At 41.5% G+C, this 19,192-nt stretch overlaps 1 protein-coding gene across 1 annotated transcript in view; it reads right to left on the reverse strand.

Annotated features, from left to right (window-relative positions):
- Nucleotides 1-207: 207 nt before the first annotated feature.
- The window catches only part of pou6f2 (POU class 6 homeobox 2), a 71,793-nt gene continuing 52,808 nt past the window's right edge, over nt 208-19,192 (reverse strand). The window contains exons 6-10 of the mRNA XM_041961844.1: nt 16,164-16,295; nt 10,784-10,993; nt 8,814-8,955; nt 4,970-5,138; nt 208-715 (exon numbers count right to left, since the gene is read on the reverse strand). Coding sequence (XP_041817778.1) covers nt 208-715; nt 4,970-5,138; nt 8,814-8,955; nt 10,784-10,993; nt 16,164-16,295 — 1,161 coding nt within the window. The remainder of the gene's footprint in view (nt 716-4,969; nt 5,139-8,813; nt 8,956-10,783; nt 10,994-16,163; nt 16,296-19,192) is intronic.

Below are 19,192 nucleotides of genomic sequence, written 5' to 3' on the forward strand. Positions count from 1 at the left end.
TTTTCATGTTTTTGGTTTCGCCAAGGTCATTTACATAGCTGTGGTAATCACACTGACAACACATAGTTTTTGTTTGCAAACTCATGACTGTCCATCCAGGTGACTCGGGAGCATTTTTCAGTTCTCATTTCAAGATGAGTTCGTCCACCTTTGTTGTTTTTAATGGCTGCCACTTTTCCACTCCGCTCTTCCAGTCGGCGAGCTCGTTCATTTTGGGAGCTCCTCTAGAGAATCGGTGAGAGGGTCCATTGGTGCAGCCGGGCCGAGGTCGGGCTGTTTCAAACGCTTTATTGTGTTTTTCAAGGCTTGCCTCTTGTTGCAGAACCAGACGCGCACCACCTCCCTGTCATAGTTCAGTTTCTCCGCTATTTCCGTCATTTCCTGTCCGGAGGGGTGTGTGTTCTTCTCAAAGTGGCTGTTGAGGATCTCGAGCGCCTGCGGGGTGAAAGAGGTCCTCCGCTTGCGTTTTTTGGAAGGCTCGCTGCCGATAAACTCAGTCAGGTTCTGCATGCCGGATCGGTGGCGGGCTTCAGCCTCGGCCATCCAGCGCTCCAGAACGGGCTTAATCTTCTGGGCGCTTTTAGGGGTGATGTCCAACTTCTCAAACCTGGCAGGATATAAAAGGCCAGGGTTCAGTTTGCCTGTCAGACTGCTACCTATAGTGTTCTCTTGGGCTTCCTGTGGTAGGAAAAAGTGGCTTCTCAGGATGGTGTGTCTGGGGAGAATTGAGAAAAAAGAATCTTACTTAGGTGCCCTGCCAGAACAAGGGATAAGCTGCCTGCCTTTTACTCTCCTCTACCAGAATGCCACAGGGACTGAGACTAGCACCAGGTACACATCCGAGCCAAACTCCTCTGTATTCTGCACCTGGAGACACCTCAGCTGCAGCAGCTGGAGGTGACAGTTGCCAGTAGTGTGTTAATTTTCTGGAGGAGGCTGTGGTTCTCTGTCCCAAATTGGCAATAGTGGAGCAAGGAGATACTGCCAATGGCTAAAAACAGGTCCAGCTGAACCAACAACATACCAAACATCTACCTAAATGTTTTAAATACTGTACTTCAAAAAATTCTCATAAATCAACAGAAAAACAAACAGGAATTACTCCCAAATATCCCATTTCTTTCCCTCAGGTGCTAAAAACCAAAAATCCACTAATGCATGCAGATAAATATGGCACCATCATTTATTTACAAAAAGAGCATGAATTATTAACCAAAATGTACATTCAATACATTTTTCAAACTTTCTTTCATCTTCTAACAACGTCTCATTTCATATTTAATAAGAATACATTTGCACACTCTAATCCTGAAAGTTCCTGCAACTTTACGGCTGCGTGACACATAATTCTGACTTCACATAGACTCTGCATTTTCACAAGTCACAGTAAGAATGCAGAATGAAGCTTTTCCTAGAAACACTGCGAGCTGGCAGCTCAGTGACTCTGTCAGGTGCTTTTTCCTGTGGCATTAAAAGATACCGTGTGTGGGATTAGAATCAGACGTGATGAAGATGATCTTAAAATGATTCCTCTCAAGCCTGAAATGTTTGTGTGATTTGCTGACTCAGGAGACCATGTTATCTTAATTTTGCTTTGATGTTTTTATGGCAACAGATAAAGCGATGAAGTGATAAAGTGATGACAAAGTGTTGAAAATAATTGGAACTAATGGAAATTAATGATTTCATTCACTGTTACTGACCTGACCAATAGTGGATTTCTGAGGAAATTGTTTTTTAACCACATGTCATATCAACACATATTTTTAATATGGACCCTTTAAGACAGACTCTTCTGGAAAAGTATTGTATTTTGAAAAAAAATTGTAATATTGTTATAGATATTTTGTATATATGGTGATTCATGAGTCAAGAAGAAGTGGAAAAGAGCTCAGACACAACTCTGACAATTAACGTTGGTCTATTACTGACTCTTGAAGTTGAAGCTGGACTCAAACCAGGACATTAAAGCTACATGGTCACTGTCTAACACCCAGCTTACACAGCTATCAAGATATACGCTAAGTGAAAAAAATGAACTAATGAACCTTAAATTTAACTACAGACACTGAAATCGTCTTTTAGCATCATGTGTAGAGGAAATGTTCTGTGTTTCTGGGACAAACGTAAGTGCGACTTGTGCGAATGCTTTTAGTGAAATAACTCGTGAGCTGACAGCTGTGATGGAAAGACAGCCGAGATCTGCCAGGAGTCTCTGCTCTCTGTGGAACAAACAATGCACACAAGACATTTTTAATGGCGAGGTGAGCAGCCGCAGACAACAGCAGCGAGGGCGAGATGCCCATGCATGCATGAACTTCCTCTGTTTCTACACCTTGTTGGTGCTTTCCTCTTTGTCGACAGGCGGTATTATTTATAACCCTCCTCCTAAACAGTGGAGAGAGGAGGGCTCCATACTGTGGGGAATACATTAGTAAATATGAGGAGTCACCAGAGACAGGACATTTCATGGATCAACAGGAAGCGCAGATACTAAAATGAGTTGAGAGCTGCTCAGCTGGGGTATGCACTCCCTCCACGAGTGCATCAGCACGAGGGAGAAATGGCCCTGAATGCACCTCCAGCCTCTCGGGCTCTTCTTAAAAGTACCTTAGGAGGCTGCTCAGACATGCTGTGTGTTTAGGCTTACAGTTTCCCTGAGGTCTCACAGTCATGAACCAGAGAGAGCTGTGTGAGAGGTATATGCTTAAAATCAGAGCTTGTATGGCCTAAAAGCTGCAGTATATGAAGATCAATGATCAGATTTACCTCCATAATAAATAATACACATGACTACCGTACTGAATTATTGTTTAGACATCAGCACACGCATCTCCTTTCTCTTGCTGGTTTACTATCACATGCTTGTACTAATTACAGTCTGACCAGTTAACGATACTGAAGTGCTGATTGGTTGGTTGAATTTTTAGTATGAAATCATTGGTTCATAAATTATTATCTGTTTATAGACATCAACGTCATTTTAACTGATCGTGTTATGGATCAATCCTACTAGTATCTTCAGACTACTGTTGTTGCTATGTTGAAAATCACCGAACAGGATGTTTTTATAGCAAAATCTTTTTTATATGACTCTGAAGTCAAGGTGATACATCAAGCACTTTTAACTGTAACTGGATTAGTCAAAGAGAGATTCATGTCTGCTCACTTCATCCAGTAACAATTTCTCAACTTATTTTCCAAACATGTTGATATAATGATGTAACTGAAATCTACATATTCAGTAATAGAGTATTTATCCCTGTTGCTCAAAACAACTGTACTGAGAGGAGATATGAAACTCATTAATCTTAGACTGTATTTTATTTATTAGAAGTTCTTATATGGCCACTTCATGTTGGGAAAAATTAAACAATGATCCATTTAGACGGTTGGCTTCTTTTGTTTAACAGTAAAAAGATTTTAAAGAAAAACACTTATTATCCATTATTAAAATGAGAAATGCGTGAAAAGCTTTTTTATCAGTACCTTTTTTTTTAACATTCATATTTGCCAAACTAAACCAAATTTGAGCAAAAAGAGGACACGCTGGTACATCATTGGTTTGATGATGCCCTCATGTAATGCCTGTGCCTGTTTAGATAAACTAATAAAGTCCCTGGAAACATACTGAGCAATGAAAGGAGACAAGATGGAAGCATCTGTCAGTGTCTGTTCACTGTCTGGGTTCAGAGCCGGCGCCCCAGAGCTACCGTGACGTCCTGTTCCTCCTCAAACTTCATGTCTATGTTGATGTTAACTAAACTAAAGCATGTGAAGTTTGCCCCTCTACTTAAAACATCAGGATGTCATGTCCAATGTCATACAAACAAAAAAATTGTCTTAACGGCATGAATAACAGCCCACAGAGTGTTTATTTTTGAAGCTAATGGCTTTTAATGTATGTTATAAATATTTGAATTATTCCTGGCTGTAAATATTTCATGTGTGATTTTAAGACTTTAAACATTAGTCAGAGATGGCTGGGCCTCATAAGAACCCCGGCCCCTGTACCGCTTCACATTTTATCGCCCGTTTGATGTTGATGTGATGAAATTTTTAAAAGTGCGTGGCAGCGGCGTGTCACATAAACAGTACAGGTCATCAGCAAAGCGCATGCATTGCAGAGGGACATTAAAATTAATATGGGAATAAGAGCTGGAATTTCACAGGAAACAGAGGAGAATACATGCCAAAGTACAAGTAATTCAAATCAGCCTTTAATTATATTAAGTTCTCTGTGGTTCTAGCAGAGAAAAGTTATTTAATTAGAATTAACTTCCTTTTGTAAACTTCTTTAATTAATCTTACACTTGAAACTCTTTTTTATATAGTAGAATAAATTATATTACTATTTGTTTCTCTTGAAAAAGTCATATTTGGGCTTGATGTAGCCCAATTATTCTGACTTGAAAGGGAAATATGGCTCATTTGGCATCCTCAGGCAAAATGTTAGGAAGTCAAGTGGAACAACAGGAGGGATGAAACACTGATTGTCTGATTGTCTCATGAATATATAATATACCATTTATGACTAAACTATCCTCGTGGCAGCAGTAAAACATGGCAATCTTATTAACAGATCATCGCCGTCAAGCTCTCTCATGTTCAGGCGGAGGCCTTAGTAATTATTAAATGCTTTAAGTGCTTCGTGTAATACTTGCGTATGTATTTTGCATAAGTAACGCGCGGCTGTCATGTCAGCGGGTGAGAGGGAACAGAGAGGAAGAAGAGTAAGTACAGACGTGAGAGCTTCATTTGTCAGGGTGGTGATAGTCAATTATGTATTTTAATATCTTAATAGTGCCTGTTAAAACATGGAATGAAAAATAGATGGCAGTTATGAGCACCAGACAACTCAGTGAGGCTGCAAGACTTTATCTGCTTTCCTTTGACAGAATTAGGACGTATTGATCAGAAATAATGAGGCCTTTATTGTTAGCGTTTCGCCCTCTGTCTTTGTTCTTACCTGCAGATGGCAGACTGGCTGTACGCCGGCCCCTCAGCGGCGCTGAGCGCCTGGCCCACCTGAGTCTGTGTCAGGCCCAGGGACAGCCGGCGGATCTTGAATGCTTTGGCGAATTCACGAATCTCCTCCAGGTTGACCCCATCCACCTCGCTGGGGGCGGTCTGCGGGTCTACAATACAACACACACATCTCATTTTATTAGGCCTCTGCTCCCCCGCTGCTTCACTCATTTTTCAGAGTGAAAGAAGCAAACATCCAGACATATGTGATCATGATCGTCTCTAAACAATTTAAAAAAATAGTCCTGCTCAGGGTCAGAATTTATTATTTCTCTTTGCACTTGTGCCATAAACTGCATGCATCTGAGATATGTTTTGAAGAATAAATTCATCTGAGCTGTGAATGCAGGCAAGTCATGGCTCTGCCTTGCAAGTGTAAATCTTTAATCTTACATACAAAAGCAATATGGACAAAACCATATGACACAGGGCTTGTTAATTCAATAGATGGACAGATCTTCAGCAGGCACATACTGCAGGTCTTTTTCTTTTATCTACTCTAATTTCCTGTATGAGTACACATATTCTAAAGCCAGCAGTCCCAAATAAACATTAAATAATGTATATAGACATTATTTCATCCTTTTAACCCTTAGTGAAGACAGTTCAGACCTTCAAACCACCTTCAAACTGCACAGATGAGAGCCAGCTGCAGTCCAACAGAGAGCACTCTTTATACAAAGAAATGCTGTTTGTGAATCTCCGCATTTGAGCAGATCTGAAAAACTTCACTGAGCCATTTTGAAGAATTTCTCTGCTAATAAAAAGTGATTTCACATTGTACATCAATGTCAGGTGCCCTGGCATCCTGCTTACTAAAGCAAAGTTTGTGCCTCTGAATTATTCATCTTGGTCATTATCAATGAATTATTAAAGGAATCCTCCAAGCGTATTTAAGCAAAAATCTATGGGGCTGCCATCTCGTTGTGCCTCATAAGTGACGCGTGGCGTGTGCGGCGCGCTCCAGACGTGTGAACACTTGGAAGATGAGGGACTAGAAACTCCGACTAAATGGGAGGGATGAGCACTCACAGCTTTGGGTCCCATCATCTCCACATTGATGAGCATCTCTTCATCATTCCCAACAGAGTCTATTTACTCAGTGGTTTCAAAGACTAATCGTACTCTGGAGCGGCAGTGCTCAGATGGTCCAAACTCTGGATCCATATTTGTCTTCAGACATTAAGTCACAACCCAAGCATGGTTTAAGATTTAAACCCTTCAAATTTATTTTGCAATAATGAACAGTGGAGTAAAGCTTTAACAAAACAAACAGAAGACTTAATATAATGATTTAAAAGCCAAATTAAAAACACTGAAACAATGGAGACAATCAATTTCTGTGCCCAAAAGCTACTGTTCTTTACAGCGATAATACACTAATAATCTTAATAATTACAGCAGGACAATAAGAAGTTAAACGCTCAATTTCTCTGCTGAAAAGGCAAACAAGAAATCTTCATAAATTACAGACAAGACCTGTCTATTATGCCCTGGCATTATGGCTCACAATACAGTCCAGATTTTTGTCTGTCCTCCATTTAAGGTAAAAAAAACTGTTTTTCTTTTTGCTGAAATGCTCATAATCCACCTGAAGTAGATCAAATGACGGTGAAGTTTGTACTTGTGACCCACCAGTTAGAAAATGTGACTGAGAAAAGTAAATAAGTGATGCTCTCCTGCCCCTCATCCACAGCACGTTTATTGACACGTGGCATGAATGTGTGATCTATACCTGGATCTGTTTGCATTTAGATCTGGTATTAATGAGCAGGCGATTCTGCCTGCACTGTGATCAGATATCAATTAGCTGGCCTACAGAGAATCATGTGAATCTGCAGCTCCCTCAGCTTTAAGGAGCTTTACAGTGAGTTTCTTCACGGTTTGGCATCATTTTTACACTACCACCAGACACTGCTGGTGAACATCATGGATCATTTAGCAGTAAAAGAGCCAGATATTTTTCTTATGAGCAGGTAGAGACCAAAAACAGAGCTTAAAGTGAGCAGTAATATTGGTCTTACATTTGCCAGGAAGCCAGAAACATGACTCCAACACCAGCATTAACATGTGTTTTTCTATCCTGACAGGATATCCAGATACAGATTCCATGTTATTGCCAGGTGTAAATAAGTAAGTGCCATTGAGCAAGACACTTTCACCTCTATTTTATTCCAGTGCAGTGGCTCACTGGCAACCAACAGAAGACTGGTTGTAATGGTGAAATGAATTCTAAGTAGGGTGCTGCTCAGCTGACTTTCTCTGAATAAATAAACGTTTAAATAAAAACAACTTCAAGGTGAAATATTGCTGACATTCCTCTTTCTGATTGACATTTCCCCATCTGATTACTTCAAATAACAGTAACAGACATTCTCAGCATTTTAATCTGTTTCTGGCACTTTGTTTGTGGCCAGTGAATGCAATGACATTTCGTCTTCTCTCCTCTGCAGCCCACTCTGATTCTGTCATGGGATTTTGCTTCGTGTATGTATGCTGTAAGTGATACTGAAAGGAAATGATATGACTCATGCTCAGCATAAAGCATTAATTCTATTTACTGCAGAACTGAACCAATGATTTTGTGCAGACTCAAAAATGGTTTATTAGATATTTTCCAAGCTACAAGTAAACGCAAACTAAACACAGTGTCTACAACAAGTTGATCAATGGCGTCTTGCTTTTATTAAATTCAGTGGCATTGTAGCTGTCTTTGAAATGAGTTTACATGGAGTTTAGGGGAATTGACTCTGACAAATGAAATTTATCTGAATAAAACAGAGTTTTTAAAGGCTATAGCTGCATGCTGACAGGCTGTGGCCCAGTGATTTATATGGCTCTGCCAAAGGCCCCTGCATTGGGAGAATGAAAGTTATGTTCATTATACATAACACGCGCCACTTTGGATCGTCTAATAAACCAAAGAATTGACAGTCAGGAAAAAATAAAACAATCGTAGTAGGCTGGGATCATTCAAAAGCTGTCCACACGGAGAGTAATGTCGATCCTGAGGTCCGCCATGTTGAATCTTTAGATGTTCTTATAATCTAGCTGTAACTAGCCATGCAGATGCTTTGGGTTTTATTTGCCACCTCAAAATGGAGATAAACTGAATTTAATTTGCGGTGCTCAAAACATTTACAAAAATCTGTATGTTGAATAACCAGATAATAGATGGATAATAGATTTTTACCTGCCATTTCATTGATTATTGACGTTTGAACCAATTTCCAATAAAATGCAACTTATTCTAAGAATTTTCTGCTATAACGTAAAGAAAAATTTAGCTTGATTTTAGAAATTGCTTTCTTAAAAAAAAGTTTTGCATTGGAACATGAAATATTCTCTCTTGGCATTTTTTCATTTGTTTTAAAGGGCAAGTCTGATGATATTATGTATTTTTGTGTTGTTGACAAATCCCATGAAAAGTCTAAAATCAACAATGAACTGAACATACTAACAAGTAGTAGCCATTTCTTGCCATAGCTTATTCCTCTGTGCCACATAGCCCCATTGTTGTCCAAACATCTGACGGACACCATCCTGGTGTCAATACTCACTCAAGCACCAAATGTGTATCAATCCACTGCTGAAAATAGTCCCCACAAATACATTATTTCCTTCTGTTTTGATTATCTTTGCTAACAGCTACAGTTCCCTGCTGTTCTAGGAAACTACCTTTGATCTTACTGTTTAATGCATAACAAGGCTACAGGAATCAGTGGAATTTATTCCGTGTATTTGAGGGCCTGTTGTGTTTTTTGTGAGCTGTGTCGGACACTTACTGCTGACCAGCTGCCCCACGCTGAGAGCTGAGGAAGAGGAGGAGGTGGAGGAGGAGGAAGAGGCCTGGTGGAGAGGACTCTGTCTGTGGGGCATGTGGAGCAAGTTGGGCTGAGACGATGCGGAGCCTGTCTGACCCTGCTGCTGGACATGCGAACACACACACACACACACAGATATAATATACTGACAGCATGCAGTACAGCAAAATATCCATTATCCCCATCACATCGTCACAATAATCATCACTTACAGTAATCATGTCATTATGATGATTGGGCTATAATATGAAATCTAATCAACCAATCAACAGCTATTAAATTAACCACTTAGAGGCTCTACATAATGGGATTTACCCTGCACTGGATGATGACTGGATTAATTACCGCCTGCAGTATTTAGACTGACAGAGCAGAATATAGTGTCAATAGTCTGCTCAATACTACAGCACTACAGGAGTGATTCACTACTGCAGGAGACAGTGAGAGTCAACTCAGGTACTCCACTGTCTCTGTGGGCTTTACAACTGCTTCTGTGCAGAAAATCAACGGAGTTAAAAAAAACAAGAAAACTGCTTGTGACAATTAGAGTCTTCTCTCTCGTCACCAGACCGGAGAGGATGCTAATAATGGCAGCCTGAATGTGAAAAAAAAACAAACCCAAAAACATATGGACACAGCAGTCTCCATATCAAACATAATTCATGATCCCCAAGCTATGTGCTCTGATGGCGAAAAAAAACGATGTATTTTCATGTTTTATGCACATTTGAATTGCTTTTACAAGATCAAGATGGTACGTCTTCACTTTTAACGTGAAAAGCTGTCTCCGCTTTAAGCTAGGCCGGCTTCTCCTCTCCTTCTTTGCAATTAATTATTTTCTCCGTGGCATGTGTTTGTTTGGATGGTGGGGGGTGTCAACAGCGATGCACACACTGTCAGGACTGTTGACAGGCTCGGAGAATTATCTAGCTTCACTGGAAATATTCTAGACTGCAGGCTCTGACAACCGTAAATTATGCCCGTGGAACAATGTGTACATGCGGGCTTTGAAGTGGAGACAAAAGCATAAACATTATTACAAATGCATTAATTCATTCAAGAGTATGATCTGGTGTTTTCAGGGGCGCCACAATTAGCTGTCCATCTGCTGAGAGTTCATCCATACTGTACTGTACAGGCCTTCAATGTGAACTTTTACCCTGTAATTCAGCACTGACATTGCCATTATCAAGTCAATAACGCTTTCATTGTTGTGTACATGCATGAGACTTCGCACCCGTGCACCGTATAGATCCTCAAATTGTTTGAGCTCGAGTATGAACTCAAACCTAGTGTGAAAAAAAATGACTTGAACTTGTGCGTCTTATTCCTTTAAATCAAAACAAAATCCTTCTTGTTCAGGTCAGAGAGGACAAATCATAAGGCTGGAGAGTGTGATTGAGGAAGGAGGGATGCAGGGAGGGAGAGTGAAAATGGAGAGAGGTGGAGAACAGAGGCAGGAGTGTTTGAGTTTTAAGTGGGGTGATGAAAAGTGTTGCTTTGTTTTGTTTTGTTGTTTTTTTTTTTTTGGTTTGGGCTCTGCAGGGCGCAGCAGTCTGAAAGGTTGGCTGACAAGTGCCTTCCAAGCATGCACAGGCACACACATGCACACACACACACACATACACACACACACACATTGTGAACAATCGTACCAAAAGCTGCAATTTTCCAAGTGGAATGATGCAAATGAAGGCTATGAGTGCTGAAGCAGGAAAAATATGAGGTGTTTAGCATAAAGCAGACCTGACTAGCTGGAATATTGCTTTCGTGAGTAAAAAGAGCTCTGGTCTGACTCCACTAGGTGTTGCTCATTCAACAGTTTTTGATCATTGTTGAAACATCAGTTTAAGTATATAATAAGCTGCTCTACAATATCTTCCTCTGTGTGTGTTTGTGTGTGTGTGTGTGCGCATCGGTGTATATGTTACCTGCTGTCCAGGCTTGATTGGTGACAGCGTGATTCCCTGGGTGTTGATGACAGGCAGGATCTGATTGCCGATCACCGTGGCGATGATCTGGCCTTGAGCGTTGGTCAGAAGCTGAGGTGTAATTGGCTGTACCTGCAGTGCTGGGTTGCCACCCCCTGATTGGCTGGAGGGCCCTGCAGAGTTGGGCATCAGTGGGATTGTTCCAATTATCTACAAAGGGGGTAGAGAAGAGACAAAATCAGCTGGGCGGTTTTAAAAAGAAGATGGAGCAGAGAGGGTAAACGCTACTGGAGGTATCGGTCTTAATGATCTCTGCCGCTGTGAGTCTTTTTTTGGCTTTTTGCGTGCGATCGGAAAGCGAGCACGAGCCGGTCATTTTGCCATGTTATGAGGCTAATCATAGCACTCAGCTTCCAGTTGGTCTGCGTGTGATTCTGAGAGAGAAACATGCACAAGTGTCCACTGATCTGTCACTGAGGTGGTTTTACAGGCCAGAACAAGTGAAGCCAAAGAAGACTGCTGGGAGCACACTGCAAAGGTCAATGCTGAATACCTGTGTGTGTGATGGTGCACACCACTGACTGTATTATCCATCACCAGGCCAAGACCAGGATGTGTGTGTGTGTGTGTGTGTATGTGTGACTGTGTGTGTCTGAGTGTGTTTGTGCTTAAGTGTCTTTGTCTGTCTCTGGTGAGAAGGAGTGAGGCTGCTGAGAGACAGAGACCCCCATTTCACCCTCTCTCTCTCACACACACACACAGGCAGAAAGGAAGAAGTGGAAAGAAAGAGCAAGAAAAGAAACAATAAGAGGCAGAAAAGAGGAGCCTCAGAGAGTGAGACAGGACCCTGTGTTTCTAATTCAACTCTCAGGGTCCCAGGGGTACTTCACCCCTCCTCCGCCCCCCTCCAGTCCCTGCTTTCCTCTCCTCTGTGGCTGTAATCAGGAAGGGCAGATCAAAGGGGGCGGCAGAGTGTCACTGCAGCATTTTAGCTCTCAGAGCTGCCAGAGTGTGGCCAAGAGTGGCGCTTTAGGGGGGTCTTAGCGCCTCTTCACCATGATGAAGGTTAATGTCATCTGGGGACTGGTTCTGAGCAGCTCCTGAGCAGCCGTCGCCCCGGCCCCCCCGCTGACATCGCTCCTCCACCAAGCCTCATTACACCAGAGAGCAGCTCAACATGGATGAGACGCCCATCACTCTAAATTCTGTTACTGGGCAGAGGGACTTTTGCAAAAATTGCGCTCTTCTTCTTCTCTAAGTTTAGATTTTATCTCCAACACCTCAACCCGAAGCAACACAGAACATCCACACAGCTTCCACATTGCATTAGCAAATCATACTCTGGCTCCTACAGTCTCTATCACCACCACTGCTGATGTGTTTCAGCGCGTGGCTTGCCCTCCCCCTCCTCTCTACCCCCGTCTCTTTGACATAATAGGGAGGGATCAGTGAGAGAAAGGTGGGCCGACAATCTGTAATTCATCCCTGCCATGGCTCATTTGCTTACGTTGCTTCGCATTAGGGGAGAGATAATTTATCTCTCTCTTCGCACCGGCTTTACAAATTCCCTGTAATGCTCTCCTGCCACTTAGCATATTTTATTGCCCTGCCTGACGCTCTTGTCTCCCGAGCCCTACTGATCCCGCTTTGCATGCCACCGTGGCAGGGAACTTGTTCCGCTCAATTATTCATCGTCATTGGACTAAGTGGTTGTTCTATAAGCATAATAAAAGAGCAGGCAAGTGACAGCTTAGCTCTCGTCCCTGTCCCTCCATGCAATGCTTCTGCTTCTGACTATCTGAGGCAGATGTTTCCTGGCAGTCTCTCGAAGCTCCTCTGGGGCTGGGAGGGTAGAGTGTGCAGAGTCATCAACTGTTTGAGTGTCAATTTACAGACAGGTGAAATTTTGTTTTACATTTTCCTCATGGGAAGTAGTGAATTCAGGCCTTTAGGTTTTTATAGTTAAAGATAATTAAGGTCGGGGATCAAAACTCAGTACTTTTTGAGTATAAACAGAATCACGTTTTTAGCATCGAAAAGAGCCAATTTTGGAATGACTGACTGATGACAATTTTTCTTTTAGTAGAAATTCCGAGATCTGAACCAAGAAACATTTTATTTTTTTAAATTTAGCTTATGTTTTATTAAGGCAAAGTTCAGTTCATTTTAGTGATAAATTTATAATCCCCAAAATAAGAATCAAAATAAGCACTGTTTTAATATTAGTACCAAAACTCAGGTATCATAAAAAAATATCCAACTCCACACATATTAAGACTCCCACTGTGTGCTTGTGTTTGATTCATATAAAATGCTTCAAAACAGCTTTTCTAAAGAAGTGCAACCTCATGTAACATTTCTGTAGTGTTTAAATCTCAAAGTAAGTAACTGAGAGGAGCACTTTCCATTGCAAATGTCATTTCAGTGATGAAACACACCAGGTCTTGCTATTAATTCCTCATATTTTTACTGCTAACATAAACCAATGAAGTGACTCGTAAGAAGGTTGCACAGCTCACATTTGGTGATTGTGTGCTTCCAAACCTGCAGTACTCCAAATCAACCTGCAGGAAATTAATTAAAATTATTTCTCATTCTTAAGGTGAAATTTCATCGTAACACCATTCCATAAATAAGCAACCTTCAGGACCCTCTCTCATACACGACCAAGCCCCTCTCCTCAGCTATCTTTCAGTTTCTTCTCCATTTGGCTTCCTGTGTTTGCTTCCCGCTCCAGTTCGTATGACATGTGAGTAACGTGCCTCTCTACACCCAGCAGAACTCATTAAGATTATGCTGCTCTTGTTTCCACAGAAATGTCATCTCATCTCTCCAGCCAGGGCAATCTGTGTCTTTAGCCATGGTCGCCAGGCAATATCTCTGCCCATTTTCTCTTCTCCGCTGTTCATGCGGTGAATTGAGACCCAAGAGGGAAAATGTTTGGGAAGTTAGATCCAAAGTCCAGAAAAAGTTAACATTCAGAGCAAATCAAAGCCTAAAACAGCAGACTAATAAAGGTGCACAGACATTTCCTGGGTAGGGTGATTCATTTACCAGCATTTATTTTATTTTCGTAAATACCAAAGACTACGGATACAGTAAATGAGTGCAGTGCCAATTAGATGTTCAACAGGAATAACAGAACTGATATAAACTAAAACTTTGTCTACAACAACTGTGATAATTTATCAATGATTAATTAATTGAACCATTTATCCAACACAAATGTTGAACAAATTAGAGAATTTACTACTTTACTGTGTTTTATGTCATAATAAATGCAATGACTTTAGTTTTGTAGTGGATGATGGAGGGCATTGACAGATTAATTGATACTGAAAATAATCAATAGTTGCAGCCCTACAGTAGATTTACAACTACAAGCTCAATAGCAGTTTACACTGAAGGTACATGTGATCTAAGCCTGGAAGCTTCCATCAATACTGAGGGAGCACTTGTGTTTTGGTTCAGCCTTGCTCACTTTACAGGCTAACTTGCTTTGCAGGTTAACCATGCGTGTGTTCCTGACCAAAGCTCTCACCAAGCGATGGGAATGCTGGGAAAGGATGGACGGCCTGACAGCCCAAATTCAGGAAGAAAAGGGTTTCCTACACAAAGCTAAGACACGAGAGTATTACCAACCTGGGATTTGCCACACACACAAACCATTTCAGCGGTTTCTACGCCTTTCGGGACGTGCAATATGGGACATGAAACAGTGCTTACTGTCCTCATTTCCCAACATATTTTTACTGTCATATTAAAACTGCAGGAAAAATGAGAATTTGCACTGAATAAAAGATGTTTTCAAAAATGCCACAGATTCATCAAGGGGAAAAAAAACCCATCTCAGCGGTGAGATAACAATATTCTGGCTTTTATCCACAACCTTAATCACTGTTGTAGAGGCAGCGAGGACAAAAGAGCCTCATTGATTCTCCTTGGAGAATAAAAAGGCTGGGGCCAATATAATTAAGGTTTAAAAACATATTGAACTCCAAACGTTCATCAAACCTGACACTTTTCAAGGTCCCCAGAGCTCTCATTTATAAAAAGGTCTTTTGACGGAGTTGTAGAAGTAAATTACGAGGTTAAAGACAGTATACTATGTTTTACATTCAAGGAAAGGTGACTTTTTACTCATGCAGAACAGTAGAGATACAGATTAATAACAATAAATCCCAATTAAACACCACCCTGAACAGAAAGAAGCAGCTCTCTGGTAAACACAAACAAACTTGAGAAAAGCTGCTGTACTCTCTTCCGTTTTCTAGCTTTTCTGTGCTGACATAAGTTCTCGGAGCGTGTGTCTGGTGGACCTCCAGCCTTTTGTGTGGTATGTAGTAGCCTGTATAATCTTCTCAGTAAAGGGGGGAAGGGGGGCAGGACCTTCTGATAGGGTAGTGCATGTTTCAGAGCTCTCCGTCTGAATAATGCTATGGAATAATGAGGTGGGGAGCAAAGGCTGTAGCCCAGGGCTTTGACCGTCTCTGTGACCTGATTATGTCAGGGGCTGTCAACCGCCAAGACACTACAAAAGCACAGAGCATCCCATCAAGTCCATATCCACACTGATCTGTCCCCAGTGCTCCAGGCACCTTGTGAGCCAGGGAAGTCCATACTGTCTCATTAGCGACGTTTAGCATCAAGCACTCAGACAACACTTTACTGTAAACAATGAGGCATGGTCACACTGGTGGTACTGAAACTTAACTACAATAGGCTAAATGTCAAATCTAACACTAAAAATCAACTGTTTTTGCCTGTTTTCTAATGCTGAGAAATGTTGCTTACTGCTTTGGTTTCACCATGTTTCTGTCAAGTTTACACTAAGGACAGTGCAAGTGTTGAAAGATGAAACAGAGGTTAAGGTAAATAACACAGAGTGGCATGAAAGGGCACATTGTCCATACAATTTTCCTTTAATATGTGCTGTGTGCACCTGCGATAAGATGATTCATTAGATAGGGTCCCACAATGACAAGCATCATCGTTCAAGCCTCTGGCTACTGATGGAACAATTCTGCAGCCACCCTGTAAATATGACAAGGTCAGCGTTTTACTGCGACAGGCGCATGCGGATAAGAGAAAGAAGGGATTTGTTTATTCCCAAAAAGCTTAATATATGGTGGGGTGGCTACGATAGGCAAACAGCACCAACACAACACACAGACCCACCACTAGAAATCTATGAGGAAAGATCAGAAATACTATACAAATGTTTTATTTGGAACTGCACATGCATACATGACAGATGGTGTTGCAGCATCTCTTACAGATCTGTTACCGAGGAAACGGTTTTCTCTCTGCAGTATTTAGTTAGTTTTATGTATAACTGATCATTCAGAAAGTTTTTTATCTCCCAGCACACAGCACTCACCTGTCCTTGTGCGTTGGTGACCAGCTGTCCAGTGGCTCCTTGCAGGTTTGACAGGGTGTTTCCAAACACCTGAGAACCGGCGATGGATCCCATGGCCGCTGCCGCTGCTACCTGGCTGGCCAGTGGATTCAGCTGAAGAGGGCACAGAAATGATTCGTCAAAACTACATCTGTTTTCTTGTTTTGGCTTTTTGCCTGTATCTGATAGGGCAGCTGGAGAGAGACAGGATGGGGAAAGAAAGTGGGGATGACATGCAACAAAGTGTTCTGGGTTGAAATCGAAAGAGGGATGTTGCTGTAAGGACACAGCCTTAGTACACGGGGCGCATTCTACCAGATAATCTATTGTTGCACTCCAGAATTGCATCTGTTTATGTCACTTGTGCAGATGTATACTAGTATAATGCAAATTTTTAACAGAGCGGATTCAGCATGGCTCAGGCCGGAAGAGGCTAACTGCAGTGATGTCTGTATAGTCCAGTAGAGAGGGCTATGCAGTCCATCATACAGTTCCCAGAGGTCTGTGCTCCTGAACCCAGCGGGAGGCTGGAGGGTAGGGAGGAGCAGTGAGAACAGGAGGGTGGCTGTGAATAAGTGGCCATTTTACCACTCTAAGTGCTTCCTCTGGCCCCCGGGGTTCCCCACGGGCCGAGCCAAGTCTCCTTACCCGCAGCAATGGCCCAACAGCATCCTGCTCTCACAATAGAGCCGCGCAGTGTGGCCATGCATCACTGTATCGTCAACCCCTTCAATACGCTTCGACTAAGAATTCCTCCTGCGTCATAATGCACTAGCACACAGTTACTTTTGAAGGAGAGGAGGGTTAAAATGACCATCTTTACCCCGGCTGTAATGGACTCATCTGGTCTGGCCTGCGGTTGTGAAAAGAGGCTCCTTGCGTCGGGGAGAGGTTGTAGAGCCCCGCCACATCGACAAGATTACCCATATAAATCAAGCTAACCACTTATTAGGGGGCTGAAAATGCACTGCTGATTTGGTTGTAGTGCAGCAGAGCAAAGTCTTATTAGGTTGAGTAAGTAGATCAAAGACCAAGAAGAGATAGGAGACCTCCCAATTACTCAACAGAATAGAGAAATAATAGAAACACTGCTTTGGAGCAGGCTGCCTGCTCCCTGCTGTTAATACTGGTTTGCTACATTCAAACAAACCGCTGAAATTAAAAGTAGAGTTTATATAAAAGGCTTAAAATAACATAAAGTATTGCATGTGTTTCATATATTGTTAAGTTTATGTCAAATACAATGTGCTGGAAAAGAAATTGTTTCCACACACTCTGTACATCTGCAGGGAATTCAGCTTTGTTCATCTGAGATCATTCAGTTGCCATTCATCTTTTATGGTACCCCACCACCATATATTATTACACTTTCTGAAATCAAATGATGAAAAAATGCCACAGAGCGATCAATACTTTTTCATTGACAGTAAAGGTTAAGCACATTAAGAATGACACTGCATTTGTCTTATGAAATCATATTTCATGTTGGTGGCCTCAAATTGGCCGTGATTGATATTGCCTCCTCTCGTCTGAAAGTCATCCAGTTTTTCCTCGATAATCGCAAGATTGTCTTTTATGTGTCCAGCAGCTGTCCTTCGGAAATCTCGACGTCTCGAATGTGAGAAAAGCTCGATTCTGACTTCACATGCAAAAGTAACATGATAACATAACTTTGGTCAGGCTGGAATTAAACGTGCAACGTTTGATAAGAAGTTCCTCAAACTTATACAGTGTGTACTATGGGAGAACATGTTGGCTAATCTGGCTGATAAAGCAGTCACCTTTTAGCAGGATCAAATCTCATGTAATAACCACGAAACACAATTCATTTCTTTGAACGTTGTTTTCATTATTTTACGTATAATTTGCAAACATTTACCCCATTGTGATATTTATCAGTTTTGAAAAATATCTTTAAAAATAAATTCACAGTAAATTCAACCCTGTCACGTAGCCTTAACTGACATAACTTAAATATTTTGAAGAACGCACAAATGGTTATATTGCAGTCTTATTTTTTTATTGCTGTCATTATCAGAAAAGCCACAAATGTGCACACACTGCGGTAATCAATATGCTTATTATGGTGAAAAATGGCAAAAGCAATATTTCGTAGCAAGACGCAGAAAAAGAAACAACTGTTTCTGACTTTTTCTTCACTCAAAGACAAACTTTTTCCGTTGAGAATGTCTAAGGCTAGGGGAAAGATCTTTTTCATCTTTTTCATTTTCTGAGTTGTTAAAATATGTTTTAAATCGGAAGAATTTTGTGTTGTTTAAATTGTTTTCAAAGTCATGTACCAAGATGGAGTCTTTACCGTCCAGCATTATAATGCACATGAACACCTCTTGTCTAATATAATAACATATTTAATATGGGGTGACATTGCTGAATGTTGCTATCAGACTGTAACTGGTACTTAGCAGATTATCATACTTATGAAGTCGTGGTTGAGAAGAAGAAATACAACCTGGACCAGCTGCTGTGGTAGTTTATGTTTTGTGAATATAAAATAAGTGTTGATAAAAGGGGCCTTTAATCCATGCTGGTGAAAACACAGCATTAAGGGTGTTGTGATAGTGAATGGGAACACAGAGAAAAGCCTACACGGCCAGTTAAGCAGAGTTAAACAGAGGCTGCAGATCAACACACAGATAATGTGATCTGCTCGGGCGAGCACATCCAGTCTCCCTGAGAATCTGCTGTGCTTGGTGTCATTGTGAGTGATAGGTTGCTGAAGAAGCTTTCAGATTTATTTGAAATATTATCATTGTGTTTCATTCGATGATAGCCCTTTCAGATGCTATGTTATTCTGGTAAATCTAGGTGAAAAGAGAGCAGACTTTATTGCTGCATCTCCTGGCACTGGGTAATATGGATAGCAGTTGAAAGGAGAGCCAGGAATAAGGAGAGGCGAGGCTGTGTTCAACACCTAAACAGGTGATTTTCCGCCACGGTGACTCCTCTCAACACCTCGGCGGGAGGCACAAAATGACAGACCTGGCCCAGCA

This window comes from Chelmon rostratus, chromosome 20 (assembly GCF_017976325.1).
Source record: "Chelmon rostratus isolate fCheRos1 chromosome 20, fCheRos1.pri, whole genome shotgun sequence".
Lineage (NCBI taxonomy): Eukaryota > Metazoa > Chordata > Actinopteri > Chaetodontiformes > Chaetodontidae > Chelmon > Chelmon rostratus.